The sequence below is a fragment of the Pan paniscus genome, chromosome 23, assembly GCF_029289425.2.
Source record: "Pan paniscus chromosome 23, NHGRI_mPanPan1-v2.0_pri, whole genome shotgun sequence".
NCBI lineage: Eukaryota > Metazoa > Chordata > Mammalia > Primates > Hominidae > Pan > Pan paniscus.
Genome location: NC_085927.1, coordinates 39,289,019 through 39,302,261, shown reverse-complemented (window position 1 = coordinate 39,302,261; position 13,243 = coordinate 39,289,019). Strand labels below are relative to the sequence as shown.

Genomic DNA, 13,243 nt, shown 5'->3' with positions numbered 1-13,243 from the left:
GCAGGCAGGAGGCCTACAGCCTTTCCTTGGGGAAGGAATGAGGGGACTGATGAGAGAACCCTGAAATCCACATCCCAGGCAGACAGGCAGCTTGAGCCCCCCAACCTGCTGGTCTTTAGGAAGCCTGGCACAGGGCTGCACACTCCCATTAGGGCTCAGCTCAGCCCCTGTGGATGGGGGGCTCCACGGGACCTAGAGGCCTCCCCAAGTCCCTCCCGACAGGGGGCTGAGTGGTCACTGGGGGCTGAGCTTCAGTTGAGCACTTCCTGAGAACCCTCTGGGTCCAGATGAAGCCAGGCTTCTCAGAAAGCCAGGCTCTGGAGCCCAAGGGCCTGGGTTCCGGCCCCTGTGCTGCCATTTTCCTGCTAGGCAACTGTGGCCCAATCATGGCGTCCCAGGGAGCCTCAGTGAGCGTGAGGCTGTGGGTCAGGCTTGGCACATCGCAGGCCCTTGATAAATGGGCACTGCTGCTAGGAACGCTGCTGTGAGAGTCTCCTAGGGAACATGGCACGTTTGCAGGGCTTCGTGGGAGCCTCAGGACGTTCCCAGTCCACAGTGCCCCTTCCCCTCGCCATCCAAAAACACATACTGGGAGCCAGAGACGCCTCACACACAGCTCTGTTTGCAGTGTCGGAAGGAGAAGCAAGGAAAGTTTTTCAGAGAAAGAATACCCAGGGGTGGGCGGGAGTGCGCCTAGCATTGAGAACACCTTAAAAAAGACCGTCCTGGCCGGGCACAGTGGCTCACGCCTGAAACCCCAGCACTTTGGGAGGCTGAGGCGGGTGGATCACCTGAGGTCAGCAGTTCGAGACCAGCCTGACCAATACGGTGAAACCCCGTCTCTACTAAAAAACACAAAAATTAGCCGGGCATGGTGGCATGTGCCTGTAGTCCTAGCTACTCTAGAGGCTGAGACAGGAGAATTGCTTGAACCCAGGAGGTGGAGGTTGCAGTGAGCCAAGATCGCACCACTGCACTCCAGCCTGGGTGACAGACCGAGACTCCATCTCAAAACAAACAAACAAAAGACCGTCCTGGTGTCAGCTTTTCAGACTTCTGGGTTTTGTTGTTGTGTTGCTGAGTGCCTTGTTATTTACTCCTTGCCTTGTTCCCCAAAGGAATTGAAGCAGCTCACAAAACCCAGAAGCCTGAAAAGTCAAAAACCCAGAAGTTTGGCCAATGTGGTGGCTCACGCCTGTAATCCTAGCACTTTTGGAGGCTGAGGAGGGAGGATTGCTTAAGCCAGGAGTTCAAGACCAGCCTGGGCAACATAGTGAGATTCCACCTCTACAAAAAATAAAAATAAACAAATTAGCTGGATGTCGTAGTACACACCTGCAGTCCCAGCTATTTGAGAGACTGAGGCAAGGAGGATCACTTGAACCCAGGAGGTTGAGGATGCAGTGAGCTAAGATCACACCACTGCACTCCAGCTTGGGTGACAGAGCAAGACCTTGTCTCAAACAACAACAAAACCCAGAAGTCTAAAAAGTTACAACGTGAAAGAGGACATCAAGTGAAGGGAAAAATCATGGTAGGAAAGAAAGATGAAGCCAGCAGTCCCCACTCACTGAGCTAGAAGACCTGGAACACTAGACAGAGGTGGTTCTGAGCTTCCTAGTGGCTGAGGAGAGGAGTGAAAGCGGACCCCAGCCCCTGATCCAGCATGGGAGGATGAAAGCACAGCCATTGTTCTGGAGACACTTTCTGGTTGTCATCATACAGGCTCCCTGGAGGATGTGCCTCTTCCCCCTTCAGGATTTAGCTCCTCTACTTCCCCTGGGCTGGTGTGGGCACATTGTCTGTGCTTTGACAGTCCCTAGATCCCATGTGTTCTAGAACCTTCTCTCCCAAAGCAGAACTTTTTTTTTTTCCTGTTTTCTGTTTTTTAAATCTATCTCAGCCTCCTGACAAGCAATAAGATTTGGAATATTTGTTGAGGGGATAAATAAATGAACTCCTTAGTCAGTGCAGAGATCTGTGCATTGCGGCCATTTCTTGAGCATTGCCGCCATTTCTTGAGCATTGCCATGTGCAGGTCAGAGACGTGGGAGCCCCCACACAGCGGGGAGGAGAGCAGAGGCGGAGGATGGGGGTGCTGGGCTAACCCAGGCTTTCCAAGCTGTGATGGGGCAGGAGCTTCTCCACTAGCTCGAGGGAGGGGGAACTTGGGCTCTGGGCGCCCGTTTTGGAGGTTGCATCCCTTTGAGGGGCGCTAAGGGTTGCAACTCACGCAGGAAAGGTGACCTTAGTAGTGATGGAGGTGGAGTGGGCCAATTTCTGGATCTTTATTTAGTCACCTCCAGCCTTGCTGGGACAGGGATCTGGGGCTAAGCTGCTGTGGTCTCGGCACCCTCTGTCCCCACTGCCCCTCGAGGACGGCTGTTTGAATATTGTCTAGTGTGGGCCATTTACCCCCGTGGGCAGGAGGAAGGTAGGAGGGACTTCAAAGGAGACTTCAAGGGCCGCCCCCCACTGCCCTTCTAACCTTGCAGATTCCCCTCTCGGGCCTGTTTCCTCTTCTCTCAACCAGCGATGCCAGGCTGAGGCTGTAGGTTCGAGAATCACGTAGGTAATGGGCCTGGCACATAGTAGGCTCTCAAGAAAAGGTCGGAGCCTCTTGAGGAGTCTGCCTGTGATGGATGCGGAGCGCAGACCCAGCGCAGTGCGGCGATTCGCCCAAGGTCACACAGCCGCCCCCCCAATTCGGACCCCGGGCGGCCTGACTCCGGGGGCCGGGGCTTGTCGGGAGCCAGCGTGGGGGCGAGCAGTGTTTGGAAGAGCGGCCGCGGCAGTGGGTGGGAAGGGGCTTCTATTTTGGAGCGGGTGAGAGGAGCGGGACACGCGGAGGAGGTAAGGAAGGGGTAGGCCCTCTCCGGGATCTCTGTCCCCCAGTCACCTTCCTGCGACCCTTCCTGGGAGGGGCGTCCTGGGCGGTGGGGGAAGGTGGGAGGGGCGGGCGGTTACCTCATCGCCGCCTCCGGGAGGCCCCGCTCGCTCGCGCCGGCGGCTGGGGCGGCGACTCCAGGCGCGGAAGCGAGAGAAGGATAGAGGCACAGAGGCTCCGGGAGGCAGTGCTGCCCCCCGCGCCCCGCACCGCTGCGGGACCCGCGCCGCGAGAGGGGCGGACTTCGGAGCCTCGCGCGTCCGCCGGCGCCTGGGTTGGCGCTGCGGGGCGGAGGCGGTGTCTGAGCGCCGCTCCGGCTCTGCTCTCTCTCGAGCTTCGGCACCCGCCCGAGCCGCTCGCGCGCCCGCCACCTGTCTGCCCACTCCGCTGTCTGTCTGCCCTCCCGCCGCCAGCTCCTGCCTCGGGCCTGCCCTCTCCGGTCTCGGTGCTCCGAGGGGCGACGAGAAGCGCGGCGGGGCCGTGGCGCACCGGGCAGGGCGCGCGGGGCGCACGGCCTGGGGGCGCACGGTGCGGCGCCGGCCCATGAGGCTTTCCAGCGCGGGGAGCGGCAGCGCCGGCCGGCCATGGGGGGTAGCCTGCGGGTGGCCGTTCTAGGCGCCCCGGGCGTGGGCAAGACGGCCATCATCCGCCAGTTCCTGTTCGGTGACTACCCCGAGCGCCACCGGCCCACGGACGGGCCGCGCCTCTACCGACCCGCGGTGCTGCTCGACGGCGCCGTCTACGACTTGAGCATCCGCGACGGCGACGTCGCTGGCCCCGGCTCGAGCCCCGGGAGTCCGGAGGTAGCGGCTCGAGGAGCGGGCAGGGGCGTGTGACAGTGTGAGGGGTGTGCGTGCTCGGTGCACACGTGCGTGTCCGCGTGGAGGCCTCGGGCGCCTGGCTGTGCTCCGGGATGGAGGGATGTGTGTGCGTCCTGGGATACTTGCGTTTCAGCCCTTCCTGCTTACCTGGAGACGCCCAAGCCCAGGCTGGAGGCCGGGCGATTTTGCCCAGGGGCGTTCCCTTGCTCCTGTGAGCGCCTCCACCTTTGCCTGCCTCGGCTGGGGGTGTGGAGCAGCTCGTGATGGTGCATAGCGGTGCCTTCCCGAGAGTGTGGCGTTTTGTGTTTGGGGCCTTGAGCAGAGCTACAATGGGAGAGACTGGGGTCAGGAGCAGGGGTGTACTTTCTACGCGGGCTGGTGGAGGGGTTCGTTCTCTGCCCTATCATTTTTGTCCCCTGGAGCGAAGACTCGTTTAGTAATTTGTGCAAAGTAAAGGACAGACCTCCGACCCTAGAGCAGTGAAGAGGAAAGAGCAGGCAGGATTAAGCAGGGCTTCCTGGAGGGAGTGGCATTTGAGCTGAACCTGGAAGACTGAGTGAAGTTCTGAGTAAAGGAAGCGGCAAAAACATACCAGGTGGAAAGACCAGCAGGTGCTTACGCTACGGTCATAAACGGTTACAGCTGACAATCTGGGGGCGTGGTGGACCACGGGGCTCGGGCCAAGGGCTTTGGAATTAGTCTTAGAGGCAGTGGTAAGCACCGAGAGCATCTAGGGAGGAGAGCGGCCTGAGCCGAGTTGGGGAAAGCTGAAGAGGAAGATTCGGGGTAAACAGAGGGGAGACCAAGGATGAAGGAGGCTGGCTGACAGGCTCCAGGCACGATTTGGAAAATTTTACCCTGGTGGTCATGAGGAGACGGCCCGGAAAGCTTGGGGGAGGGGCACAGAGGTCTGTATGGGGGTGATGTTGGCCTGAGGATTAGCGTCCAGGCCCCTGCAGAGGGTTCGAGAGCGGAAGAGTGGAAAGGAGGCTTCCGCAAACCCCGGCCTCCTGTCCCCAGGAGTGGCCAGACGCTAAGGACTGGAGCTTGCAGGACACGGACGCCTTCGTGCTCGTCTACGACATCTGCAGCCCGGACAGTTTCGACTACGTGAAGGCCCTGCGGCAGCGCATCGCGGAGACCAGGTAGGGGCCCGGCAGTTCTGGCGGTGGGGAGCTAGGACAGGTCTGGCAGGGCCTTTGCCTGAGGAGAGTGTGTAGGGTCTCCCAACGTCGTGGGCCGGGTCTTAGGCCTTCGCCCGTGGGAAGGTCTTAAGCTGTATGTGCTCTTTGGCCCACATGGGCCTGGGGTTTCGTTGGGGCGGCGGGGGGGGCGGTGTCTCTGGCCGTAGGAAGGGAATGCGCCTGCGTGTGTATACCCACTGGGGAAATTCTCCGGCCGTGGGGTCCCCGCGTCTCTCATCTCCATTCGGCCCCCAGGCCGGCGGGCGCGCCCGAAGCGCCCATCCTCGTGGTAGGCAACAAGCGGGACAGGCAGCGGCTGCGCTTCGGACCGCGGCGCGCGCTGGCCGCCCTAGTGCGCAGGGGCTGGCGCTGCGGCTACCTCGAGTGCTCCGCCAAGTACAACTGGCACGTGCTGCGTCTCTTCCGCGAGCTGCTGCGCTGCGCTCTGGTGCGCGCGCGCCCTGCACACCCGGCCCTGCGCCTGCAGGGGGCGCTGCATCCCGCGCGCTGCAGCCTCATGTGACCCGATCGGACAATGCCATCCATGGGCCCCACCTTGTGACTGGGACAATCAGGGACCTGGATTGGACGGGATCGCCCAACTTCACTGGGACTGGACAGGGCAGTCTCCGCCCTGATTGGATGAGGAAAGCTCCAACCCAGTCTCCTAAGCGACTGGCCCCTTTTTGAAACTCATTGGACCCAACCAGGTCCCAAGCTCCATTGGAGATGACCAGTCCTTTCTGGGACCTCAATGGGTCACAATCCCATTGAATGGAAAGGACTTGGCTATGAATTTGACTGGAAACACGCAGCCTGCTCCTGGAGCTTCACTGGACATATTCTTTATGCCACACCTACCGCGGGATAATAAAAGGGAAAATAATTTGAGTGCACCTGGGATTTCTGGGCTGGGCGGGATAACGCCTTAAGCCTAGAGGTCAGAGTTGCCAGGCTTGGCCTCCAGGCAGTTAACTCCAGGGTCCTCGAAAGGGTCTGAATGGCCCCAAGGTGGAGTCCCCAAGAAACAGACAGGTGGCTGGAGCAAAACTTTACTGTCAGAGGCTCTGCTGGGCCACAGGTCTTCAGAACACCGGGCTCGCCCGGCCTCCTCTAAGGCATTCAATAATATTAGTAATTAAATAGCAACGCTCATCCCCCAACCGGAATGTACAACAGAGGTCCCATTGTGCCATGTGGTCCCAAGGGGTCTGGTCCCATGAGGTCTGGTACTCAAGAGGCAGAGGGGGCTCCCTGATGCAGAAGGGTTAAGGCCACAAAGGAAAAGGAGAAGGGATGGGGTCTGGGGACAGCTGAGCTGGTCCATCACATCCAGGAATCTGGCTCAGCCCTCGGGGTGACTGAGTGCAGGGCATGCCATGTCCCCAGCTCTGCGGGTCCGGAGGGGCGGCGGGGGCCCCGAGGCGTGGGGATACGTGAGGGTTTACGGTCTGGCTGTGTGTCCATCCGACCCCGTGCCCAGGTCCTCGAGGGTTCAGTGCCAGCCAGGGGGCTCCCAGGTGCATCTAGTGGCCCCCCCATGCCAGGGCAGGGGCTGCCTTCATCGGAGGAGCTGGAAAGGGCTTGGCTTCGGGGCCCAGGCAGCCCATTGGCCGTCCGGCCAGAGTCCCCAGGTTGGCCACATTTGCCACCCAGGACGCTGAGGGACGAAGAGGAGGAACTGGAGGAACAATAGGCAGAGTCAGGAGCTGGAGGGTCGGGGGCCCGAGCTGAGTCAGGGGCTGGTCCAGTGGGGGTCACGCTAGCAACAGCCTCAAGGGCCCGGGCATTGGCCAGGAACTCCTCTTCCAGGCGCCGGAACAGCTGCTGCTCCTGCTGCGGGTCGAGCTGCAGGGGTGTGCGGAAGATGCTGGCCGGTGTGGTGCCCAACTCTGGACTGGGGCTGGAGACCCGGGAAAGCCGGGGTGCTGCAGGGCTGCGGGCACGGGGAGTCTGGGGGGTGCTCCTGCCCGAGCCCCCACTGCCCCTGCCCCTTGGCACCCATGAGTGCTGCCCGTCTCGATCCCTGCGCACAAGCAGCACAGCCTGCTCCTCGCGGCTCTGGCTCCGGGCCCGCCGGGCAGGGCTGGGGACCGACAGCTGGGCTCCCCTGCCTCCTGGGGCCCCCCGGGGCCGGCCGCGATCCAGCCGGTCTCGGGACTGGCTGCGCAGGGCAGGAGGCCGTCTCGGAGAGGCCGGGGTGCCTGTGGTCAGCCGCCGGCTGGGTCGCTCCCTCCGGGGGCCAGTGCCTGTGTCATCACTGCGGGCACCAAGGGGGCCACTCTGGGCGGAGGAGGCTGAGGAGTCACTGTCCCCGGAGTAGCGGCGGGAGCGGGGATGGGGGGGCAGCTGATCCCGGGGCCTGGGGCAGGGGGACAATAAAGACAGATGGGGTACCACGGAAGGACTGGCATGCAGAACAGGCAGGGAGAGGAACAGCAGGGTATGTGGCTGGTGGACGGGGCTGTCAGGGGCATCGGTCTGTCCTGGGGACTTCCAGGGAGAAGTGAGCAGCTTCCTCCAGCGGCCCAGGGCCCCAAAAGCCACGGAAGAAGAAGTTTCCTGGGCTCTAGACACCCCCCTTCCCAGGACGGGCCAGAGGAAGCAAGAGCTGGACTGGCTGCCGCCCAGCCACAGGGCCCGCCCCAGCTGTGTTGTTGGTTTGGTTGGGTTGCCATGGAGATGGGAAGCCAGGCCCGCCCCCACCCACGGGAACTTTTCCCAGGGTGTGAGTCACTCTGGCGCACAGGCAACCCATCATGCAGGCCAGGGCTGACGCCCCCCCCCACCCTCTGGACCCCTCACTCCTCGTCCTCCTGCCATCTCACCTGGGTGGGGTCTCGGGCCCCTCCTTTGTGCTTCGTAAGCTAACGGGAGTCATCTCAGGCCGGGAGCCCCGGCGCTCACTCCCGGGGACTGGGCTAGCAGGGCGGGGACTGGTGGTGGGCGACACCCTCTGTGGAGAAAAGGTGCAGACCCTCGGCTGGGGTGGGCGATGAGCTGCGGGGAGAGAGGACAGGCAGCATGTGAGGGACAGAGCCACAGAAGCAAGTCCCCTGCCCGTCCAGCCCCAGCCCCAACCCGGCACTGACCAGTGGAGGAGCAGCGGCACGGGTCGTGCTTGTCCAGGTAATGCTCCAGCGTGTCCCAGCCACCACCCACTCGCACCATCACGTGGCTCCTCAGCACCTGCAGGTGTGGGCAGGTCACGGCTGGGCCCTGGGCGCCCGGCAGCCCACCACCTTGGCTGCTGCCCGCTGGGGCGGCCCCAGGCCCTTACCCGCACGAAGATGAGCAGGCTCGAGTCCCCCACACGGTACTTCCCCTCTGAGACCTTGATCATGGGGAACTGGTCAGGGCAGGTGCAGCGGCCCAGAATCTCCCTCACCTGAGGCCAGAGAGAGAGGGTAGGGGTCAGAGGTCAAGTCCTCCTCCTGGGGCTTAATGTCAGCCATTCCAGGGTCAGGAGGAAGTCAGGCTTTCCGGGGAAGTGGATGGAGGCAGTGTTGCCCTGGATGGGGTACAGCTTCCACACGTGACCTTTCTTTTCTTTTCTTTTTTTTCTGAGATGGAGTTTTGCTCTTGTTGCCCAGGCTGGAGTGCAATAGCACGATCTCGTCTCACCGCAACCTCCGCCTTCCAGGTTCAAGCAATTCTCCTGCCTCAGCCTCCCGAGTGGCTGGGATTACAGGCATGCACCACCACTCCCGGCTAATTTTGTATTTTTAGTAGAGATGGGGTTTCTCCATGTTGGTCAGGCTGGTCTCGAACTCCTGATCTCAGGTGATCCACCCGCCTCGGCCTCCCAAATTGCTGGATTACAGGCGCGAGCCACCACGCCCGGCCCACACATGACCTTTCACCGGCTCCCCTTTCTTGGCTCTCTGGGCCCAGGGAGCTGCCCAGGATGAGATGATGGGACTGTGGTCAGGCCATGGTCTGAGACCCGGTGACGAACATCCCACAGCCCCTAGACCTGGGGAAGCCCCAGAGCCCGTCCTCACTCCCGCTTCACCCACTTCTCAGACAAGAAGGCTGGGGCCCACAGGAAGGCCAGGCAGGCTACAGGACACAGGTGCAGGGGGCCCCATGCCCCTGGGTGGGCACTGATGTGGAGGCGTACCACAGACACGTCGGACACACGCACACACAGACCACTGGCCGGGTGAGCACGCACCACATACAGCCCCCCACCAGAGCCAGAGCGCTGCCAAGCTGGCTATGTGGGCAGCCCTGCCCGCCTCCCCGCCCACAGCGGCAGTGGTGCCGCCAGAGGAAATAAGCAGGTGGGGCCTTGAGTGACCCTGGTCCAGGACAGGGGGTGGGGCCCCAGGCTCTGCCCACTGCCATCCGCTATCTGCCTCCCAGGCAGGCACATTGTAGTCCTGACCTTCCGATAAGAAGGAAACTCTTGGTCCAGCCCTCAGGGGTGGCAGGGGCCACCCAGATCCTGGGAGAGGAGAGACTTGGGGTAGGGCCCAGCACCTCCTATGCTTAGAGTAGAAAGAATCCTGTAATTCCAAACAGGGTCCCTGCTCCCAGCAACAGCAGCAACCCAGCTAGGCTTCCCAGGGGTGCCTGGGGAGTGGGGAGACCTGCAGAGCCCCCTGGGGCACCTACTGTGTGCCAGGCACCTTGCCCAGGTTTTTCCATGCCTCGTCTCAACCGAGCAGCACAGCACTCGCTCAACCTCGAGCCTCCATGAGGTTGTGGGTACATCTGCCTAAGACTGACTGCAGGGAGGGCACAGAGGAGGCGCCCCGATCATGCGGCCCCCCAGAAGAAGGAATGCACAAGCTCAGTTGAGGCACAGTTAGCACACAAAGTGAGGGAAGATCGTGCCAGGAGCCCGCATCCTGTCCCAGGCCCGGCTGGGCTGCGTCATCTCCCCGGCACCTCCCTCTCTGTGGGCTACCCATTTCCTTGGGGTCAGGTATACATTCCTCGGTTTGGTGCTCAACATGTGCACTCTTTTTGTGGGGCAGACTGTTCTGCAGATAGCAGGGTGGACCCTGGGAGGTTCAGGGACAGATTGCAGGCACTGGCTGTGCTGTCGGGTCCCTGGCACCTGGTGCTGGGGGACTCACCAGCTCGTCGAGGTTGCGCAGGTCGCTGGGTGTCATGCGGGGGCCGCGGGCAGGAGTCCCTGGTGCGGGGGCGGTTTCAGTGGTGTCCTCCCCAGCGGCAGGGGCGTTGGGGGCTGGGGGTGCAGCACGCAGCTCCCGCTCAATCTCCTGCTCAAACTGCACGAGGCGTGGGGCCAGCAGGCCCAGGCGTGCCCCACGCCGCGCCACCTCCAGCAGGCACAGCACCACGCTCTTCTCGTTCTTGCGCAGCACCAGGTCCTCAGTCTCAAACATGAGCACCTCCGGCACACCCAGCTCCACGCGGCACCAGCCGATGAAGGTGGCCACATTGTCGCGCGCCATGAAGGAGCCAGGCACTACACTGTGCGCCTGGAAGGCCACACCTCGGGCCGGGCGGGCGGCTGCCAATGCACGGGCAGCCTCGGTCACGGCGTTGGCATGTTGGCACAGGGTCGTGCCCGTGGCCAGCCCTGTCAGGAAGCCATCGCCACCACCCGGGAGACCCAGGCCGTACAAGGCATTGAGCCACTCGGCCAGGTCCTCCTTCATGGCCTCCACGTAGGCCTCACTGGAGCGAAATGGCCGCACGCTCTTGGCCGCCGAGCCCGCGATGCCCGCCACTGGGTCTGCCATGCCCGGACCGGCCGAGTCACTGTGGGCAGGAACACAGTTCAGGATCGCTGTGGGGACCCAGTAAGCGCTCAGTACAAATTAAGCTGCTGGCCACCCGCACCAGTCTGTCAGGCCAAATGCCTGGTTTACATGTTGGCTCTGGGAAATGTCGGTGCCCCAAGTTTCCTCATCTGCGAAATGGGTACAGTAACATTCCCTGCCTCATAGGACTCTATGGGATAATTTTTATAAATTTAGGGTCCATTAAGTGTTTGCTGTGTGGCTTTTTGGGGTGGAAACTGGGGCTTGGCTGGGGCCTCCCTCTCAGGCAGGGAGGCGCGCCCATTGTGAAGGGCTGGGACCTAGAGAAGTGAAGACAACGGCTAAGGCCCCCAGTGGACACGAAAGGAACCCAGGTCCTGACCTCAGAGTGGGTTATGTGCATGGCTTAGGGCTGGTGCCCACCCCACGTCCTGCGGGAAGGTCCCCGTGCCTTCCTTGGCCCCCCTTCCATAAGGGCTGTGCCGTTCATTAACGACATAGCAGCAATAGTGTAACCGCACGACCGCGCTAGGGCTCAGCGCGCGGAGGCATTATCTCCATTTTATAGATGAGGAAACTGAGGCGCAGAAAGGGTCGAGCTCGTGAAGGTCGCAGAGCTGTGGGTGGAGGAGCCCGGGGTCCAGGCGGCGCAGCGTGGCCGGTCTCGGCGATCCGGGGCCAGGGCCAGGCCCCGCCTCCTCCAAGAAGCCTCCCCAGCGCTCCAGGCCGGTGCCTGCGGGGCCAGGACTCAGAGCGGCCTCCGCAGGCCCTGCCGGTGCTGGGGCTCTGGGCCCAGAGAGGGTGCGGGGCCGCCCAAGGTCACACAGCCCCGGGGAACAGAGGCCGAGGACGCCGCTTCCCGCCCCGCCTCCCCACCCCCGTCCATGCGCACCAGGCAGGGAGTGCTGGGGGTCTCAGCGCTCACCTGGCTCATCCCGCGGCCCCGGGGAGCATTGCCCCAGCAGGGGCCGGAGCCGGGCCGGGCCGCCGCAGGGAGGCGCCGCCCGAGCCGCAGCTCTATGCGTCCCGCGCCGCGGCCTCCTCCTCGCCGCCGTCTCCGCCCCGCCTCCCTGGAATTCGGATCCGGCCCGGAGGGGGCGGGCGGGGCCGCGCGCTCTTAAAGGGGCCGCCCCTTCCCCGAGCCGGCGGGAGCTGGGGAGGAGCTGGGGTCTCCCCCCGCGATCGGGCCAGGAATCCCGGGTCTTCGAGCGCTCTCGACGCAGAGAGCCCCAGGGACCCCAGACAACTGCGACCGGCCCAGGCGCCCAACCCCCACCCAGCCTAGTACCCGGGGCCCCGTCCAACCTCTTTGGTCTCCTGGGGAGGAGGTTGGGAGCTTTTAATCGCCCCCCTCCCCAGACGGTGGGCTCCCCGGGCTGGCGCACAGCACGACCTGTTCCCAAGATGAAGTCAGGAAGCGATAGCGGCTGGAGGCTGCAAAGTCACCTCCTCCCGGGTGGACCTCCCCTGGCCAGATAAACGGCACCGCCGCGGGGAGGGGGAGGATGCCCCTGGCGACTGAGGGCTCCTTGTGCTCACTGAATGCTCATTTTTGACCCTGAAATGAGGGGAACCGGTTTTACAGATGAGGATACTGAAGCTCAGAGAAGTAGGCAGATGGCCAAAGCCGGAGTTCCGCACAGAACAGGGGACAGGGGGCATCGGAGGCCGGCCGGACGCGGGAGGGTTAAGCCCCGCTGGGCTCTTTTTAAACTGCAGAGGACGGACCGCCGGGATCAGCGGGAAATCCTGCCCCCTGCTGCTGCCGGCTGGGCTGGGCGGGACGTCGGGCGGGTCTGGGCGGCAGCCATGCTACACGGGTGGGGCAGGCCTGCAGGGAAGCCGCCAACCACAGCCAGGCTCAGAGCTCCAATAAATCTCCTACTGTGTGCTGCCAGGACTGCTCCGCGCCCTTGACCTGAATGGACTGGTGTGTCACCTCTGTGAAGGACACTCATGCCCAACTGGGGCACAGTCAGGAGAGCAGCTGGTGGAGCCAGGATTTGAACATGACGATTATGGGGACGCCCTCATCCACGGATCAGCAGCATTGGTTGAGCACCTATTGTGAGTCAGGCCTCTTGGTGCCAGGCATTCACAGGCATCATCCCAGAGAGTCCTTGCGACCTTTTCTTTTTTATTTTCTTCCTTTTTTTTTTTTTTTTTTGAGATGGAGTCTCGCTCTGTCACTCAGGCTGGAGTACAGTGGCTGGATCTGGGCTCATTGCAACCTCTACCTCCAGGGTTCAAGCGATTCTCCTGCCTCAGCCTCCCGAGTAGCTGGGATTACTGATACCTGCCACCACGCCCGGCTTTTTGTATTTTTAGTAGAGACAAGTCCACCATGTTGGCCAGGTTGGTCTCGAACTCCTGACCTAAGGTGATCTGCCCGCCTCCGCCTCCCAAAGGGCTGGGATTACAGGTGTGAGCCACTTGCCTGGCCTGTGTGACCTTTTCAAAGGCGTTTTCTCACCTCAGCGCCCCCCATGGCGCTTCCTCCAGTGAGGAAGGCAGTAACTAGCAATCCTCAAGGCTGACACCTGCGTGGCACCTACTGTGTGCTGGGTCTCTTTGGGCACTGGAAATCAACAGCAAAACAGCAGGGAACCA

General features: G+C 62.3%; 2 protein-coding genes across 3 annotated transcripts; one reads left to right on the top strand and one right to left on the bottom strand.

The window, feature by feature from the left end:
• The first annotated feature begins 3,468 nt into the window (after positions 1-3,468).
• Positions 3,469-5,783, top strand: RASL10A (RAS like family 10 member A). Its single transcript, XM_034948342.3, has 3 exons — positions 3,469-3,690; positions 4,729-4,853; positions 5,148-5,783. Exons 1-3 carry the CDS (start codon positions 3,472-3,474, stop codon positions 5,413-5,415), a joined length of 612 nt encoding a protein of 203 aa, XP_034804233.1. The 5' UTR covers positions 3,469-3,471; the 3' UTR covers positions 5,416-5,783.
• A 147-nt stretch (positions 5,784-5,930) lies between these two features.
• Positions 5,931-12,105, bottom strand: GAS2L1 (growth arrest specific 2 like 1). Of its 2 annotated transcripts, none has more exons than XM_003811989.7 (6): positions 11,559-12,105; positions 9,980-10,659; positions 8,173-8,280; positions 7,985-8,081; positions 7,721-7,892; positions 5,931-7,254 (listed from the first exon to the last, which is right to left on the bottom strand). In XM_003811989.7, the coding sequence occupies exons 2-6, from the start codon at positions 10,610-10,612 to the stop codon at positions 6,219-6,221; spliced, it is 2,046 nt and encodes a 681-aa protein (XP_003812037.3). In that variant the 5' UTR covers positions 10,613-10,659; positions 11,559-12,105; the 3' UTR covers positions 5,931-6,218. The 2 variants fall into 2 exon arrangements, with proteins under 2 accessions (XP_003812037.3, XP_008962626.3); XM_008964378.6 differs by having other exon boundaries at positions 9,980-10,631; positions 11,559-12,102.
• Positions 12,106-13,243: the final 1,138 nt, after the last annotated feature.